The sequence below is a fragment of the Micrasema longulum genome, unplaced genomic scaffold (genome assembly GCF_059751315.1).
Source record: "Micrasema longulum isolate JH-2025_06_02 unplaced genomic scaffold, ASM5975131v1 h1tg001924l, whole genome shotgun sequence".
Lineage (NCBI taxonomy): Eukaryota > Metazoa > Arthropoda > Insecta > Trichoptera > Brachycentridae > Micrasema > Micrasema longulum.
The window spans coordinates 82,197-103,183 of NW_028279098.1; the positions used below are offsets into that span (position 1 = coordinate 82,197).

Below are 20,987 nucleotides of genomic sequence, written 5' to 3' on the forward strand. Positions count from 1 at the left end.
TGACATAAGCATGATTATGTCAAGAAACAGTAGTGAAATAATACATTTAAATTATACATTCCAACTTTACAATACTCAAGTAGAGGTTACCATGTTTGCAGCAAACCCGACAATTTAAAAGTCAAGTTTTTACAAATTAAGCCGTATTATTGATCTGACAATGTTATAATTATTGTAAAAAAATGTATTCTGAATAAGTTTCAATTGATGTCTCACTTTTTTTAGATTTTGGATTTTGCCGCGTTTGCAAAAACGTAGTACTCTCATATACAGGGTGTTCTTTAAACCCTGTCACATTCGAAACCACGATGATCAGTAGTGGCAAGAAGACATAATGGCATATTAAAAAAATATTTAAAACAAGGAATTAGAAAAAAACAAAAAAAAAACAAATGGTTGTTTACTTCTGTAGGGGAGAAGTGAGGGGGGCGCGGCGCAGTATCGGACTCCCCCCTCCTACCTCCTCGTTTCTCTGCTGCAGAAGTAAGCAACCATTTGCTTTTTTTGATATTTATTTAAAAAAAATATTATTTGTTCTAAAAAAATATTTTAATGTGCCAATATGTCTTCTGACTCATACTGATCATCGTGGTTTCGGATGTGACAGGGTTTAATGAACACCCTGTATAGATCGTTCGTTCATTAAAATAACAACTGTTTTGCAATGTTCGGATTTGGTAAGAGGCCCGAGATTTCTAGAACGAATTAAGGGGGAGGCTTATGATTAAAATGGCCCCGGTGAAGAAGTAAAGCTGAACTCACCTAGGCAGAGGAAGGTGGGCTCGCCGGCATACTGCGTGGGGTAGGACGGGGCCCTGTCCCCGGGGAGGAAGTAGGGGCAGGCCTGCTCCACGCGCTGGCACACGGCGAGGCAGGGCTTGACGCGGTAGGACTGCGCGGCACTTGTGGTGGGGGCTCGCCTCGCGCGCGCCCCTAACCGGTTGTCCAGGTCTTTCTTGGTCTCCACGACGCGCTGCTCGGGCCGCCCGTGCACCCTGTCGTTCCACGGCCTCCCCGTCACGAAGCCTTCGCCCCACAGCGCGCCCGAACTCGCGTTAACATACCGCGTAACATTTCTACTAGCACTATAATGAAAAGTCTCGAAGTAGTCCGCTCCGAACGCGTCCTTATCACCTAATTCGTAATTTAAATAGTCATTTTTTAACTTTGTGTTCTTGTTATTTGATGCGTACAGTTTGTAATTGTCTCTGGACGTGGAACGCTTGCGGGGCGGCGGGGGAGAGGCGCGCGGGGGGGGCGGCCCCCGTCCCCCCGCGCGCGCCCCCTCCTCCTCCAGCACGGCCCCTGACACAAATAACGGTAACAGCGAACTGCACACCCACTGACGATACGCCTCCTGCAATCAGACAACACGCTATCAGTAAAGATGGCCGGGGCTGGTATTCTGCATCTCCTCTACCCCCCAAAGAGTGAGCAATTAAAGATTTTTATTTTTTTAATGCGAAGACACTTTAGTCCTTAAAATAAACCTTGATTAGAATAATATATATTCAAAGGTGTAAAAAATTATAATGATCTTCCTAATGAACTAAAAACTATTAAAAATAATAAATCAATAAATAATTTAAAGTTAAACCAAAGAAATTATTTGAACACGTGTAAAAACAACATTAAATTTTAATTAGTATGAATGTATTATTGTTTTATGTTTTTCTTTATATATCATATGTTTTTATTTTTCTTTTTCATGTACTCGTATTTAAAATTATATAAACTCTTATAAATAAACAACTAGAACAGTGTAAGTCACTCTCCAAGTACACGAATCAGTCTTTTTTTTGGAGAGTTACAGAGATAATATTTACTAGATGTGTAAAAGTAAATATGTTTAGAATTTTACAAAAACATGTACTTTTTATGAAATTTATGAATAAAAAAAATATTCGTCAGAAAAAGTGACGACATAACTTTGTAGTAACGTCTACGGAGTTATTTATATTGACACACGAAAAATCATTCGTATCTGGGGTGTTAATTTGTTTTTTACTACAATGCTTGACACATAAATTAACATAAATATCTAAAATCAGCCTTAAAACTAAAATAAGCCTAATTACGTTTGGGACAAGCAGAAAATAAAAAATATGTTATAGGGCAGAAATGGAATTAACCCGGAAACTATGGTCACCCTATAATTCCTTTAATCCAAACTACCTACAGATAGTTGAGATTTGAACCAATGTGTTTGTATTTTAGGTTAAATATTTTCAGTATATCTACGAAAAAAGTCAATAATTCATTGTGTAAAAAATATAAATATCACACTAAAATAAAATTGTAAAATGTCTTTCTCGGCACGAGTTTTCCCAGTGAGAAATAAATTGTTAATTCAATGATGCAATACATTTTTGTGAAGTATTAAATAATAATAAACCAGCCAATGACAGGTCATAAGCCCTGTAGATGCCTAGACTTATATATTATTATATTATAAAAAAAAAAAAAATACCTTTTCTAAAATGTTCTTCATCTCTGTTGTAATATGTTAGTATTAAAAGCTCTCAAGGGAGTTAATTCTAATTTTTGTCTACCTTGTCCTTGTCTAATGTAACATTCACCATTCTGCCCTTATTTGAACATCTATATTCCTTCAATTCTTTCATCTGTTGATGTTAGTGAAGTTAAAAAGCTGAAACCTTTTTATGCGGGTGAGATTCATCTCATTAAATTAGTTCACCTACATAAATCCACCTGGTCCATAAAAAAGTATAGAAATTGATAAAATTAGAAGGAGTTTAGAAGTTCAAATATGGGCAGAATGGTGAATATTACGCAGTGAGTAAAGTGGCCACTTAAACGAGCCAAAGCGCAGTGTACTTTTCAATGATACACTCTCATATGGTATATTTGTCGTGCATCTGGGGATTTGCCACAAAAAAATGTGTATCAGAAATACAAGTAATACAAAATAGAGCCATAAGAAACATATACGGTATACCAATGGAAACGCATGTCAAAGACATTTACAAACCTACTGACATTCTCCCATGTTTGGTCATACCGTATTATGAGATTGCAAAAACGGCGCTTCAAGGTGTGAATAAAGACTCTCTGACTAATATTGGCTATACCTTTAATCGTGACGTCCATCAGTATAATGCGGGACAGCGTCAAAATATTCACGTACCTGGATCACGCACGACAAGGTATGGTCTAAGGTCTCTGCTATACCTCGCTTGTAGTGAGTACAACAGGCTACCGGAGTCCTATAGAACGTCAATAAATAACTGTATTCATTTAAAAAATTACTACTTGAGGAGGTACGTGGAGGGTGAAATTTAGTTTTAAGTTATTTTTTCCCTTAAATATTTCTTTCTTGCAATATGTAAATATAAACATTTTATTTTTTATTTTTATTATAGATTGTTTTAAGGATGGCAAGCGGATGTATGATTTGTATCATATATTTGCTTGCTATCTTATTTCAGTTTTTATGTACATAATATTACTTGTTTCTTTGTAACTATTTGTTGCTATATTATTATTGTTAACATACCAATATGTAAATATTTTTCTGTCCCAAAATGAGTTTGTTGTAACTCCTGGGAGTACAAAAATTTTTTTTGTATGATTTAATAAAAAATAAAAAAAAGACAGGTCATAATCCCCGTAGATGCGTAGATTTCTATATTACCTTCTCTAAAATGTTCGTCTTCTCAATTGTTATACAGTTGTTATAATTAATTTAAAGTCTCTCATTAAAAAATACCAGATATTCAAAGTATAAAAAAACACTAATTCGACCCTCCGGAAAAGAAGACTTTTTCAGGATATTGTAGTTTACCTCTCGTATACAGAATTTATTCTTCCCTTATTTAAGCTTCGTTACTTAATACATTCAACATGACAATTCTCGGTATGCAGCGAAAAAATAAATAAGGTCAACGTTTGTTTTAACGAGATTCGCTTTAGATTCAAAAAGCATTGATTAATAGTGCTTTAAAGGCGATGACGTCACCACACACCTAATAATGACAAAAACAAACAAAGTATCACGCCGATTTCCCGTAGGAGTAGGCAGAGAAGATAGAACGCCATATCACTCTGTCTTTGCATACATTGCGTAAATTCAACGCGTTTGATACAGATCTGCAGTTTATTCGTTCCTTAAAAATATATAAATTTGAAAATTATACACCTTAAAAATTTTCGTTAGACACATTCAACATTTCGAAATGTGTTGTTAATTTTGACTAATTTTTTTTGTATCTTCATCTTCAGCTTTGTTTTATTATCCTGGCAGATAAAGGATACATGCGGTGTATGAAATTGAACCAGAATCTTGGAGGAGTGTCTTTAACCCGATTTACACTTTCGGCCAAAAAGTCTTAAAACGGAAATCGAGTGGAGAGAAGTACAGTACATGATTGAGATCCGGAATTGATTATAGACAAAGCCGAGATGAAATGTTAGTTTCAAAATTGATTTAACATTGCACTTTCGATTACCAATGCAATTCTATATGCACCATTGCAGATAATGATGTGAGATGTCGCATTAATAAAAAAAATTAAAAGAACGAATCGAATTTCAGAATGTGTTTTTATTTTTGGTGCAATCCTACTAATTCCTCGCTTTATCTACATCTTCTCAAGCACGCGCGCGGATTATTTCAACTTTCGACAAGTCCTTCTTCAAGATTTTTGGATTTGGTCATGCCCTGTCTTTCTCGGTCTTCGGTCTTCCTCGATTTCTGCATCCATTAACATTCACACTGTAAATATTTAAGCCATTCTTTCGCCGTCAAACAGACGCAGAACTCTTTCCTTGATTTTTTAGATAGTGTTTATCTCAGCCTTATAAAATGTACGGATCTTAACGATTGTGCACTTATGGTGCATAGTTTTACCACACATGTGCCCGAGAGATTGCATTTCGACAGCATTCAGCCTATTTTTTTTCCAATTCCATTCTCCATAAAACATTCAAATAAAATTTGGTAATCAAGGTCGAATGTCAAAATGTTGAATCAAGACAGGCGCCGTGGCGTAGTTGGTTAGACTGGCGTCGCGGGTTCGATTCCCGCCAGTTGCAAGAAAAAAATTCAAGAAAGATTTTTCTCGATTGGTCTGGGTGTTGAGGTGTAATTGTTCATTACCTTCTTCCATATCCTCTCTATATCACCTGCTACTTAGTGGGTTATTATTTATTTATTTTATTTGTCACTTTATATACATATACAATAAATATACATATAAGGGCGAGCATATTGCCTTAAGGAAATTTCTTCCTACCTACCTAAACCGTTCAGTTTGAGAAAATTATAAATACATGGACATATTGAATCTTACAATTTTATACAAAAATTAAAAACAAAGATTAAAAAAATAAAACTTTTTTTAATTGTTCTTTTGTACCTTGTTTTATGTAAAGACTGTATGATTTCCTTAATAAATAAATATATTTATTACAGTTTGAGGTTAGAATATTCAAATTTAATAATATATATATTTTTTTTTTTAAATTTATTTGATTTAATAGCATAATTATACATTTTTAAAATTAAAAAAAATTTCACTTGTTATATTTTTACTAAAACTAAAATCCCACCAAGCCACTTTTTGTAGCTTGTTGGTGAAGGTTATATTTATACTGACTTAATAATATTATTTACATTTATAAAAACAATGAATAACATATAAAAATTAAACAGCCGGAAAGATCAGAATAAACATGTTTATACAAATAATAATATATAAATTATTTTTTTAAATACAAGAAAATATATGAAAAAATAAAATATTTACACCTAAGCTACTATTCATTTATAAACTCTTGATCGAGTAGCCACTCTTTTATTTTGCTCTTGTTACAATGTGAGTTAAATTTAAGTTCTTTTGGTAATAAATTATATGTTATAAATTTTATAAGGTTGTGTCATGTGTTCATTATTTTACAACAAATTTCTTAATAATAAATTCTCCTTTATTTCCTCGACTAAACAAAAACACCTAAGAATGTATCGAAAGTGCTCACTTTCGTATACTTGACATTCCATTTTGAAGTCGAATAAAATAATACATTTAAAATCTTTTATAGCAGAAAATTTCCTTTTGAATGACGTATAACCCTTACTATTATTTATTTGGTTCTCATTTAAAAAATTTGAAAAAAAAACGGATACAGCTTATGTATTATTACCCAATATTTCACAATAAACATTACTACACTATATTAAACTTATTCGATACAAATATTTTTTTCGCAAATGCAAAATTAATGCGGGGTAATTATTAAAACTGTGTCACTTCAAAATTTGAATATTGAACACTTTATTGTACCCGCCTCAATTAATAAATGATAATACTAAAAACATCGTTATTAACCATAATACATACAATGTGATAAATACAAACATAAAAAAGTTTTTTTTCTTAAATAAAACAAAGGTATACATAGTGAAATAGCGATATTTGCCACTACCAATTTCTTACAGTTTGACAAAAAAAAATAGTAATGAAAAAAAGTTTAAAAAAAACAATTTTAAAAAAAAATACTAAACCAAAAATTAGGAAAATACAACATTAAATTTTTTAAAAATATAATGAACGGTGTCTATTGCTTACGTTATTTACATTTTGATTAATTTAATTACATCTTCCAAATATTCATTTATACTGTAGAAAACTTTATTTATTAAATACCCTTTTACCACTTGAAAATTTTTTAATACATTTTTTTTTTAGGAAGCTTATTATTAATTTTTACTGCCGTGCATATGGGCCCACTTTGTTTAATGAAATGTTTAATTTAATTTTATTTCTGGTGTTATGAAAATGGCCTTTTTCTTGTGTATTAAAATATTTGGGCCTTGATTATCAATAAGACTAGGTTCCATTATATAAACGCCCGTCACTGTTAATAAATTTAATATAATACAAATTAATGGTACAAATAGACAAGCGGTGCATTTAACGATAATATAATGATTTAAATGCAATACGTATTATTATTATTAACTGATGACTTTAATAATAATAATACGTAATTACCCCACAATATGTGTGTAAAAATATTTTTAACGGATATCAAAAATCATGTCAGAAATGTCTCCTAAAGAATATTATTAAAATTTATGGCTATTCTGTGTAAAAGCTTTCCAACAAACAGCCTCTTATGAAAAACGGGGTAAGAAGACCACAGTTCATAATATTACACATTGCACTGGGTCGAGGCACCTAGCTGGTCCCACCATATTAAAGGGCGAACAAAGACTCTTTCAAGAATAAGGAAATTGCAACTTCAAGATAACTGTCTTTGTGTGGAGGATGCAATATTCTTAGTAGGAACTCGGAACTTCCAGATTTAAATATAATTTTGTGCCTTAATAATGAAGTCAAGACTTTAAAAAAAAAACATTTTAATATGTACTTTTTAACTTGTCAATAAATCCTTTTTTTAAAGCAATTCTTTTTATAAAAAAGATTCATATTAATTGAACGAATAAATTTAATGCCAATGCAGTGCCCAGTGCACCAATAGGTGGGGAGAAATAATAATGAAACTGCGTAAATGTAATATTATTTTTGTAATCTTATTTTTATCAGGAACATTAACTATTAAATTGAATTGTAGAATTGCTATACAAACAAATAAAACTAGTTTGTTTTTATATGATCTTAATATACTACATCACTGTTTCATAAAATTACTTACATCTTTTATGTTATTTACTCATTTTTGTTATAACATTAACCATGGACAAAAGAGTCCCGACTTAACACGGAACTTTCTAGTAAGTCGGGAAATTAAAAAATGTTATTGTGTAATAAAAAATAATGAATAAATATTAATGTTATAAGCCATGTTAATGCCTATTTTGCGTCTCCTTTGATAATCAAGTACTTTGATACCAAAAAAATATTATTCGAGAACTTAATATTCACTTTTTTTCAGTGTTTTATATCATACACATTGTTTCAGGGGTAAGACCCCGAAATTTCATAGGAACATTCCTCAATGTAAAATAAAAAAATCATTTTATTTAAGAATTGTTTGCTTCAAATACATAAAGACCAAATAAATAGTAGTGTTTCCAGGTCACAAAACGTAAGAACAAGACCCAAAACAGGTGGTAATATCTTAATTCCCAAATTAAAAACAACAACAGCTCAACATTATTATACTTACAGAGGAATATTTTTCTTTAATGAAATAAACAAATAAAATAAAAAGTGCAGTCAGGAATACAATATATTTAAGAAAGACGTGAAAAGTTACATTTATAATATTTGTTTATGTATTTTTAGAATAATAATGTTTGTGAAAGCAAATTATTCCACCAAATCCCATAAGGAATACTCCCACACTGCCAGAAGTCAAACTAGAGGATGGGTCATGGGGTCTATCACAAACTCTGAATTCGGGCAAAGAATTTTCAGGTTTCTGGGCCCCAAATACCCAATAAGCTACCCAAACATTGAAAAACCATGACCCGGATTCAATTTAATAAGTTCGTAAAAAAATGGTAACTGGGTTTAGGTCGAGAAAAATCGAACAATTTACTCAAAATACATTCTTAAATAATAAATTAATATTGTAAAATTGTAAAGTAAATTAACTAGTAGGTAGTAATGATAATGATTATTTTTGCATAAAAATGTCTGCCTTAAAATAGGTTGTACCTAGTTAGGCAGACTAGACATGATCCAGAGAAATCTATTACCTAAGTGTGTATGCAGTAGATAAAGTAATTGTTATTTTTGTTAATAAACTATGATTATATTTTTTTTTGTGTAGCACTGATTAAAAATACCGCTTATCCGGTATACCGGTTATCCCAAAAATATTCATTATTAAAAATAAAATAAACAAACTATTGTAAGACGTCACTTCCCATTATGTAGACATTTTTGTTTTTCTTTTACGTAATGGAAATCTTTAATGTAAATATATGTATTTAATTAATATAAAATTGTATTTAATAGTAATATTGTACATATACTATATTTATATATTTGTTAAGAAGATTGGTCTACTACTCAGTTAAAGTGTACAATCTACTTTCATTATCCATAAGGACAGTTAGTAAGTACTCACAATATAAAATTGCTATTAAGAAATGGATAGTGGAGGTGGGTTGCGCACGGATCAATGAGGGATCAAGACAAATAGATAAAAATTGTGTACTGTTTATGAAATTTGGTCTACGGATCTATATGAATTGGTTATGTTTTTTATAGTTATTTTAGTTTATATTACTTATTGTGTTAATAATAATTAGGTTAATTAGATTAATTACGTTTTTATTTTATTATTATGTTAACTTTGTTAAATAACTAATCAAAGGCATGTTTCACTTAATGTAAAATGTTTCCCTCAGCACGGGACGCCCCAGTGAGGGAAAATTATTATGTGTAAAAAAAAGAATGCAAACATTTTAAAAGTATAAATAAATAAATTTAAAAAAATAAAAAATCTCTTTTTTTATGATTAAAGAAAATAATATTTTGTAAATGGAGACAATCTCTTATATCTTGGACTAGCGACCCTTCCATAAATTCCCGAAGCGCTGAAACTTCTCATTGTGATAAAATTCAGAAGGAAGTATTTTACATTACATAGTTTAACAGCGAGAAGCTATAAATGATGACTGACGTATCGGACATGAAGTTTAAATGGCATTACTTATACACATACATGCTCACTGCACACATATACGGGTACAAGAATGGACGGTAAGTGATTGTTAGTTTAAGTCCTAAAATAGAAATCATACAATGTAAGTCACCTTTAGAGATCGAATCATTGAAGTGACACTATAAAAATACTTTATACCTATTTTTGACATTTTTGTCTGCGTCAGCGAAAAAAGCGCGATGTCATGTATGATAGCATTTTCTCGCAATAGTATTCTATGAAAAACTTCATGAATTTTGCGTAAAACTCAAAATCAATGTAATGAATCAGTTTTATAACTGTTTTTTTCAATTCAATTAAATTAATTTATTTTAAATATAACATGTACATTACAAACATATATTCAATACGTACATTTTATTATTTACATTTACATACAATATTACATTTTAGTTATTTTAAGACATTTTTAAAATTATTATTTTTTTACAGGACTCACCAAGCCAATGAATATGGCTTGTCGGTAAAGATCCTTTACAATTAATCATATTATAGTCCTACATGGTTTTATAATAATAATTACTACTAACTTAGATATAGGGAGCGAAAAAAAGTACATGTAATTTATGCTTTCAAAAAAAATATTTAGAAGATGAAAAAAAAAAGCAAAAAATAAGTGAATGATACGCAATTTTAAGATAAAAAATAAATAAATACAGAACCGGAGTACCAAAATTTTAAACAGAAGTGTGTACATATTTAATAGGCACAAAGCATTTTATTTAAAACATTCTTTATTAACATATCCATATCTATATCTATCTATATGTAAGTCTATATCTATATATCATCCTCATCCATATCCACACATATTTATACCTGTACATGCACACATACATATCCACACATACATATATACACATATATACACATACATACATACATACATATGAACATACATAATATACACACATAAATATCCATGAGAATATTACTTAGTTATAAATTCTATTTTATATATATATATCTATATCTACAAATATTCTATTTTTTTAATATAAAAACTCCTGATCAAATAGCCAGTCTATTATTTTGCCCTTGTCACTTTTGGTAGTGCCATTTCTCAGATTGTTTGGTAACAAATTGAACATAGCTGGAACCACATATTTTAAAGTTCTTGTCCCATATTTGTTGCTTGTCTTTGGAATCACTAAACCTTCATTTTGTGTGAATCATAAAAATAAAAAAAAAATGCATGAAAAATACTCATATCAAAGTTATAGGAGAATCCTGCTCCGGAAAACCCCTTCGGATACATGGAACAGATCAACATCCAGAGCGATGTTGTTTAGCATAGCGGTAGCCCTTCCAACAATATAATATCAATATTGATTATTTCAATATAAATTATGTGGACGAAATAAAGTATCTCGGGGTCTACTTGGATAGATATTTAAATTTTTAAAAAACATACTCAATTTGTAACAAAAAAAAATCAAAAAAAAATTCATTTATGGGAAGATTACGAAATGTAATAGATTTAAAAAGTAGTATTCTTAATTATAAAATAATAATATTTCCACACATATATTACTGTTCCTTCATTTTTTTTATGTAATGAAGGAGAAATTCAAAATATGCAAATTCTTCAAAATAAGGCAATGAGTATTATTATACTCAAAAGAAATATCTATTCTGATGTAGCAAGAATGCGCAAAGAAATTGGCTTGCTCACAGTAAAGCAACAAATCAAATATAATGTGACAATTTTTATACATAAAATAATTAAGGGGATGAATAAAATAAAAACAATAATAAAATTAAACCAACAATGTCATACATATGAAACAAGGGGTAAAAAAAAAAATTACCAATGAGGAAAAAAACAGAACCTCAAAACTCATTGTACAAGGGATTGAAGCTGTACAATGAGTTACCTGAAGAAATAAAGGAGATAGAAAAAATCAAAGTATTTCAAATTAATTTGAAAAAGTTTGTTTTTAAGAAATTTTGATAAAAAAATGATAATGTTTTAAAAGTTTATATTAATTCTTAAGATGTTATGAACTAACTTAATAAAGGATAAATAAATAAAAATAACCATAGGCCGGTTGGTCCTGAATATAAAAATATGAAACAATCTATGCTGACACTGTCTTAGGTAATTATCAGGAACATACAAATCAATGCTCATCATAATCTTAGAATTATCGAACATACCGCGCAACAATCGATAAAAATGTGTAGTCAAATACACATTCCTTCTAGTCTCTAAACTGTTGTAGCCAAGCATACCCTGGAGAAACACGGTCGGGTAGAGCCAAAGATAATACCCGCACTCTCTCATGTAGAGATATCTCAGAAACTTCTTTTGGATTTTTTCTATCATAAGAGAGTACTTCAGTTCATGTGGCCCCCAAATCATCGAGCCACTTTCGAGTCTACTTCGCACCAAGGAGTTGTAAAGAGTTCTCAGTACGCGGGTATTTTCAAAAACCCTTTGAAGAATGGGAAAGCGCAAGGTTATGATAACATTGCCACAGAGTTTATAAAGGCGGGTGGAGAAATAATTTTTGTATGGCTACACAAGCTCTTTAACCCATGTTTAGAGGAGAAATACACTCCCCCTGATTGGAGGAGAGCTGTGAAAATTTCTCGTAATTAAAAATTAGAATCAATGAACAATGAGCTAAAAACAATCAATTTTATTCATTTTGTGTATGCCTTTTATTTTACTTTGTATTTTAACACTTATGTTAGTAAATGGTTTAACAATAAAAACGCCTATTTTTTTGCGTTTCGAAGCGACTTTTACGTATTTATTTAAGCAACAGTTTCAGTTTCGGCCGAAATTAGAACAGAATTCGGTTTCTGCCGAAAGTCTTGTTTCAGGAGGTCACTATTGCAATATTGACTGGGACGCTGAAGCGGAAAAGATATATTTTATATTTTTTTCAATTCCATGCCCCATCACTCTCCCTCAGTGCGGCCCCAATTTATTGGGTGCAATATGTCGCCGATGCTCTCGACATAATTTAGCGAAATAATGAATTTTCCACTACGTAGTAAAGTGGTTAGCGCGTTTGAGTACCGTACCTATACAATGCCCATTTTTACGTTTTCATTTTAACAAATTTAAATAAAATATTAGTTTTATATTCGACAGAGACAAAAGACCTCAAATGATAAAAAATAAAATATAAATATAGTCAAATAGAGACTAGCGATTTTGGAATACCTCAGGGTACTGTGATAGGCCCGCTTCTATTTATTATATATGTCAATGACATATTATATCAATATTTTAATAAAAAAATAATATCATATGCCGATAATATGGTTGTTATAGTTGAGGAGACTAACTAGAACTCAGTAAATTTAGTAGTTAATGACGTTATGTTTAAATTAAAATTACAGTTTGACAAAAATATTTTATCTTTAAATATGGATAAGACAAAAATTATCCCATTTTTTATGAACAAAACTAATTTAGATTCAGTAATAGAAATAATTATTGACCAAAGCATTTGCAACAAAACTAACTGCAATCTAACATGTTCAGTACTAGATATAACAGGCGCCGTGGCACAGTTGGTTAGACGGCTAACTGTGAAACTGGCGTCGCGGGTTCGATTCCCGCCAGTTGCAAGAGAACAATCCAAGAAAGATTTTTTTCTCAATTGGTCTGAGTGTTGTGGTGTATTTTTCATTACCTCCTTCTATATCCCCTCTATCCCATCTGCTGACAAGCCTCAAAATAGAGACTTAGGGGGTTATTCTTTAAAAAAAAAAACAAATACAATTAAATACCCTGGTGTATAGATAGACCAAAACTTAAAATGGAAACACAATATTAGTGAACTAGTTAAACGTATTAGGAAATCAACAAAATTTTGAGTTTGTCCAATTTTTTGTAGACAAGGACTGGATTCAACTCCCTGGGGAGCTGTTAACATTAACATATTACAACAGAGATGAAGAACATTTTAAAGAAAGTAATACAGAAGTCAAGGCATCTACAGGGCTTATGACCTGTCAATGGCTGGTTTAAGTGGCCACTTTACACACTGTGTAACATTCACCATTCTGCCCATATTTGAACATCTATATTACTTCAATTCTTTCATCTGTTGATGTTTGTGAAGTTAAAGAGCTGAAACCTTTATGTATGCGGGTGAGATTCATCTATTTCAATATTTCACCTACATACTAGGCAACGCCTGAAATTTTTATTTTTTCAATTTCTATACTTTTTCATGGACCAGGTGGATTTATCAACAATATTTTGAGTTTGTCCAAATTTTTGTAGACAAGGACTGGATTCAACTCCCTGGGGAGCTGTTAACATTAACATATTACAACAGAGATGAAGAACATTTTAAAGAAGATAATATAGAAGTCAAGGCATCTACAGGGCTTAAAAATAAAAATACTGTCGAGTAAAAAAAAAAAATTGTTCTTATTAGTAGCAAAAAAAATATTTTTTTAATTTATAATTTTGAATACGTCACGATTCAGTTTAATTTTGAACTTTGTTTGTAACCGTTTCAATTTAAATACAACATCTTCACGAATCTTGACGTCACAATTGTTTGTGTTTATTTGAGTGCACGGTCACAATTAGAATCGGGCTGTGGTCCCGTGGTTAGTGTTGCGGACTCACGGATCAGAGGTCCGAGGTTTGAACCCCACTCTACTCCAACTTGATTGCCATTTTTTAATAGTGAGTTATTTACAATTCGTTGAAAATGGTCACCAAAATTGAAATATTTGGGTAAATTGTAAGAACGCTAATATTTCATTTTGTAAAAAAAGCCCCAATCATGTCGGGTTTTCGTAAAGACGTATTTTTAGAAAATTTTATTGTAAAAGTTATGTATTAAAATATTTCTCCACAACAGCCATATTCATAGTCCCTGTACTGCCACCTGAAACGTAAGACTGATCATCTTACCTTCATGTAACCAAATATTGTATTAAAACCAACTGGTCCATGAAGAAGTTTAACAAATGGGAAATGGTTTTCAAGCGTTGCCTAGTATGTGAAATAATTCAGTCAGATGAATCTCTTCACAGCAATAAAAGTTTCAGCTTTTTAACTTCACTAAAATCAACAAGTGGAAGAATTAAAGAAGTATGGATGTTCCAACATAGGCAAAATGGTGAATGTTACACAGTGTGTAAAGTGGCCACTTAAACCAGCCAATGACAGGTTGTAGGCCCTGTAAATGCTTAGACTTCCATGTTTCCTTCTTTAAGGTATTCTCCATCCCTGTTGTAATTTGTAAATCTTAATGACTCCCGAGGGCGTGAAATCCAGTCCTTTGTCTAAAAACATTTTTTTTATTTAGGTCTATGATTAACATAGTCTAATATATATTTACATCACAATATTTACATCTATACTTATTCTTACATTATTTATCACTATTATACACTTAATATCCTAATTTATTATATTTACTGTTTCATATGTACATTTTTATTAATTATATTCACTATTTACACTAAATATTACCTAATATTTTTCACATATATACTTTTTACATTTAATTTTAAATATATTTACATTTATTTCATGTTTTATGCTTTCTGGCATTTCCTCAAATAATTGTATTCCTGTACGTAAGGCAGTTCTGGGACATTGCTTTTGATTTCTTTTCCAGTCTTATATTTTTAGATCATATTTAGATTTAGACAAACTAAAATACTGTGACATAAACATTTGGACAAACTAAAATATTGTGATAAAGATACGCTGCGATTTGTATACTAATGCAGTGCTCTATGCATTATTAGGTGCGGAAAGGAATGATGATGATTTAAAGATGTAAAAAATGAAATAAAATCCCTGTCTCGACGTCAACAAACAAACTTTCGTCGTTTGAAACAAAACACAACACAAGCGCTTAATGTTTTAGTTCGGACCGCCGCCGCTGTGACGCTGGTGGTCGCCGAAAAGCGAGGGAAACGAAAGAAAACACCGTTTTGAGGGCGAGGTTTCTTAAATTATGCAAAAGGTAGGATGGGCATAAATGGAGTTATGATTTGCGAGGTACTGTGATGTAAGGGAATACCGCTGTGGCAACTGAAATGTTAACGCTTAAGGGCTCGGGGGTTGTCCGTAACAACAGGTGCATTTGGGAAAATAAAAACGGATAACAATTTACATACAAGGGTCGGGAAACGTTTAAAACAATGGCCAACGTAACTCCGAGTCAAAGTTGTCGAATAAATTATTGTTTACTCTTTAAAATATCATCGTTTACAATTTCAATTAATTTATTTACGAAATTTTATCCGCGACTTCGTTCGCGTGCTATAAGGGAGAAATCAGTGAATTATTTAATTAAGATCGGCATGCATTTTGCCAATCTACAATTTCGACAAAAATCATGTTTTCTAATGAGGATTTTATTTGTATTTTATTAGTGTACCTGCACAAATGCCTTTTATAAACGTAAATATCAGTTATTGTTATCAAAAACATTTTTCATTTTGTGGTATGACATTTTCCAATTATATGTTTATACATTTGTAAAAATCACTTTAATTATAAGTTACAATAAGTTAGTTAAATTCCCGACCATGAGGTAGTAACCTCGAAACCTGTCGAAGTGTAACTCATAATTAAAGTGGTTTATACAAGTGTAAATAACAGTGTTCAATTACAAAATAATAATATTTAATTATACAGTTGTTTAAAAACTGTACTATACTACGTTGGCTTGCCTGCTATTTATTACGTTGGAAAAAGACTTTTTACCTAGGTACTTGTTTGTGATTAAATTCCAAAATGAATTTAAGTAGGTACCTAGGTACTTGTTTATGGTTAAATTCCAAAACATAAAATAAATATTTTTTCAAATATGGCATTCTTTTTGCAAACGTTAAACTCCGGTCCAACAAAGGGGTGTACTTATGTATGGAATACGATTTTTTTAATGTATTGAATTTAAAATTATTTTAGTGTTACCAAAAATCCAATATAAAGAAATAAATGGGTGGAAATTATAAGGAATTTAAGGTAAGAATCTGATTGAGATTCACAAAAAACAAATGTTGTTTGTAAACATTCAAAAACAAACTTTTTTATGCACAAAAAACAACATCATTCCATTTTTTTGTAAATGCATTCTCTTCTAATACAACCCTGGTATATCGTTGAATAAAACATTTATGCTTCTTGCTTCTTTTTCACTTATTGGATTGAAGATTTTAATATATACAAACACGCACAGCGCAAAGATCTATATTTTTCTGAAAACCACACGTAAATCGGTTAGGAGAAGTTCGGTGACATCACAGGTACAGAGGAATTATAAATATAAAGATTGTAGTGTTTTTTAGCATGAATTTTTATCTCTTTTTTTTCCTTGGTTCTTTTTTCCCTCTCCCTCCAAACTCATTATCTGTTCCAAAATTCTTCATCCTTTAATATATAAAACGTACTTTTTAAAAGTTAATATGAGCAAGCCTTATCTCCCAATTAAGAAACAGCTGTTATTTTTAATTACTTAGTTTTTTTTTGCATGTACTTATCTGGTATTTTTATTATAAAATTCAATGTATTTATACAAAAAAGTAATAATAGATAATTCAAAATAATAAATTAATCATTTTAATTAAGAATTGATAGTAATTTACATTGAATTTTAAAGTAAAAACACCAGTTTCAAAGATGTCACGAGGGTGATAAAACCGATCACCGGTTTTCCCTAATTTAGGAATTAAAGTATCACTCGTCTTTTTTTCTATAATAAATACCTTTAAGACAAAAAAATATAAATGTCCAAAATAATATTTTTCAACAAGAGGTAGCCGTTCTAACAGATAAAGCTGAATTATTTATAGGTTGGTCCTGTATACCAATATGTGAAACAGTCGATGAAACCCAAAATAAAACTGTCACGCATAATTTCAGGGTTGTCAGTACTGCGCAACAATCGAAAGAAATGGGTAGTTAGATACGCATCATTTCTATAGCTCAATTACAAATAACTATCGATGTGCTTAAAAACAAGCTAAGCATTTGAGCGATCACAATGAACATGCTTAAGTTATCGCAGCCATAAATCAACGCGCGTGTAATCTCTAAGTCGCCGTTTGTGTCGGTTTGTTTTTTGTTTTCCTCAGCCGGAATTATTTCCTTAAAAAAAAGGAGAATATGTTTCTATAAAAAAGGTTTCAACTAAAATATTTCAAAGACTAATTCAAAAAAAATAATTATTACCGAAAGCATAATTTTACGTAGAAAAAAGGAAAATGTCACAAAAAATTATGTCATTTAAAAATCTTGTATTTCTTTTCGAAAACAAAAAATTAAGATTCTGTTTCCGCTATCTTCATTTTTACTTAATTATCATTAAATCGTTAAAAAAAATATTTCAATATTTAGTCTTTATATGAGAATTTAGCATAAATTTGAAATGGCATAATCGAAAAGTAAATATATTTGAGTTATATAAAACTTTAAGTATATTTTTTTATAAAATTACTTTCAAAATTTATTGTTTTTATTCCAATATATGTTTTTTATTTTTCATTATTGCGCATTTTTTAAACAACTTTATTTTTAAAATGGCAAAATCGTATGATTTCCTCATTTTTTGTGCGTTTTACCTGACTACAGCCTTAAGGCAAAAAGATAAAAAGAAAGCTAATGTTATGTTATCTTCTTTAAATATTCTTGGACTGATCTTAGCTTTGTTTAAAACAAATTAAAACATTCAAATGAAATTTACAGTCGACGCAATTTCTGAAAAACCTAAAAATATTAGGTGATGCAATTTCTGTGACCGCCACTGTACGAGTATAAAATAATTGTGATGGTGTTGCCGTGGGGGAAAACAAATAAAATGAAACATTTTTCGAGTCTCGGCGACACCGGAAGTTAGTTGCAGTTAAGCGACACGCGGCCGGAAGTGCATTGGAGTTTTCCTGCAGTATAGAACCGTTGCGATCGCAGTTTACTAGACGATGATACTTAAAAGACGTTTATGATCCTAACACGTTTGCAACTTCACTATGCGCCATCTTGAACATCAAGACAGCATAAAAATGGCGAACGAAATAACACCAGTAATATTTAAATGTATTTATTTATAACGACAAATTATGCTGGTTTTCTCGATATTTTTATTCTCTTCTTCAATTTAATACTCAAACCGAGCATAATGCATATGGCTTAATTGATGTACCATCGTTAATGGCACAAGTGGCATTCGATGTTCCGATCCGCCGGTTGCGAAATATTTTTTTAATATTTTTTTTATTTTGTTTATTAAGAAAAACAACAGCAATACAAAGAAATATACACAACATTATAAAAAAAAAACATAAAATAAAGCCAAATCAGTTTTCCACATAAAAACAATTATAAAAATCCAGTTCAGTTAAATATAATTTATAGAAGTGCATGTGTGCGAGTTTTTTTTTGTGTGTGAGGATGCGTGTGTAAAAAAGTGGAGTGTGGTTTTGGTAGGTATGTGAATATGTGTGTGATTGTATATGGGTGTGAGGGTAGGTTTAAGGTCAGGGTAAGTGTGTATTTGATATGAGTGAATAGAAACAATTTAAAATTATAATGTAAAAATATATATATATTTTTTTTTATAACGAAACATAATTTTTTTCAAATAATAGTTTTTTAATTTTGGTTTTAAAAGTGAGTTTACTGCAATTAAATATGTCTATGTTATTTAAAAATAAATTATAATTACGCGTCAAGCGAATCAGAGGAGAGTTCTGAGCATAGTTGGTGCGAACTGTGGGTACATGGAAAAGAGATAGATTCGTGTGACGGGTGCGGTAGCCAGGTACGTTAAGGGCCAACTCAGAAACCAGAACAGGACTATCAAGACGTCCATTAAGAATGTCATGTAAAATACCCATATCTAATAACAAACGACGATCCTCAAGACTAAGTATATTATGTTTATGACAATAAGTTTTATAGTTAAGCTCCGTAAATCTGGATCTCCAATTGAGATGTCTCGAAAATGTTTTCTGAATATTTTCAAGCCTTATCTTGTGTATGGAATACTGGGGAGACCACACAGAGGAGGCATATTCAAGGAGACTACGAACGTAAGCGAAATAAATTAATGTGATACTACCAATATCATTAAAAACTTGGCAAGTGCGGATAACAAAACCTAAGTTTCTGTGTGCCCGGTTCACTATATTTTCGATGTGGTTTAATGTGCTGTTTCTTAATCAGCACAGCACAAACTGTGGCTTGCATGCACCAATGTCCCGATTGTGTCGTATTGTAAACTCGAGACAAGATCTGGACTTTTTTGGTGTAAGTCTTAATGGATTTAAAAAATATATATTCTGCATTCATCAACATTTGCATCGTACATTCTTTTAGCCGATCTTTTGATGTCCATTCAGTCTACATCTTAAGCACTTCTTCCACTTTCCCGGAAACCATTTTGAAGACCAAAGGCCTTTCTATCGGTTTGGGTCATACCAAAACAATGTTTTTTTTAAAAATATCGATTAGCTTTATTTCTTTTTGATTCAATTGAACTCTGCTGCTTTCACTGTGGGCTTGACAAATTATACGAAGGGCTCGTGTCGGATAATTTCATTTTTCCTCACGATAAAACTGTTACTTACACAAACAGGAGTAAAAACTGTTTATTCGCTTGTAGAATCTAGTTACATAAATCCATTACAATTATTAAAATATTATCATCATTATTTTGAACGTTTACCTAAATCTACCGATGCTATTCATAAAAGTCACCAAAATATTAATTCCATAATCACGCAATTAAAAAACGCTTATTGGAAAGTTATTTACTAATAAAATTCAATGAGAAACTTCAGCCCTACGGGAAATTGGATACAAAAAATGTTTTCTTGCGCACGGTAAAAATTAGAGCATTAAATTGTTCTGAAAAATTTCTTGAAAACGTACGAAAAATTTTTTTAAAAATAAAAACGCACTACTTTGATCGAAGTCACTGGTTCACATGAACCAACCAATAATATGAGAGCTGTGAAGGATATTCGGTTGAACAATGTTTGATTATGTCCAAATGCTTGCAGACTGGCTGGATTTCCTCCCTAGGGAGTTGTTCATATTTAAATTTATTTCAACAGAGAGGGAAAAAGTTTTCGAGAAGGGAATATGGAAGTCTAGGCATTTACAGGGCTTATGACCTGTCATTGGCTGGTTTAAGTGGCCACTTTACACACTGTGTAACATTCACCATTCTGCCCATGTTTGAACATCCACATTTCCTCAACTCTTCCATCTGTTGACTTTTGTGAAGTGAAAGAGCTGAAACCTTTATCACGTGGGTGAGATTCATCCGGCTGAACCAAATCACCTACTAGGCAACGCCTGGAAACAATTTTCCAATTTTTATACT

At 31.1% G+C, this 20,987-nt stretch overlaps 1 protein-coding gene across 1 annotated transcript in view; it reads right to left on the bottom strand.

The window, feature by feature from the left end:
• The window catches only part of LOC148273525 (uncharacterized), a gene marked incomplete at its 5' end in the record, with an annotated part of 99,480 nt that overhangs the window by 33,462 nt on the left and 45,031 nt on the right, over nucleotides 1–20,987 (bottom strand). Inside the window, one exon of the mRNA XM_088238593.1 lies at nucleotides 763–1,357. Coding sequence (XP_088094719.1) covers nucleotides 763–1,357 — 595 coding nt within the window. The remainder of the gene's footprint in view (nucleotides 1–762; nucleotides 1,358–20,987) is intronic.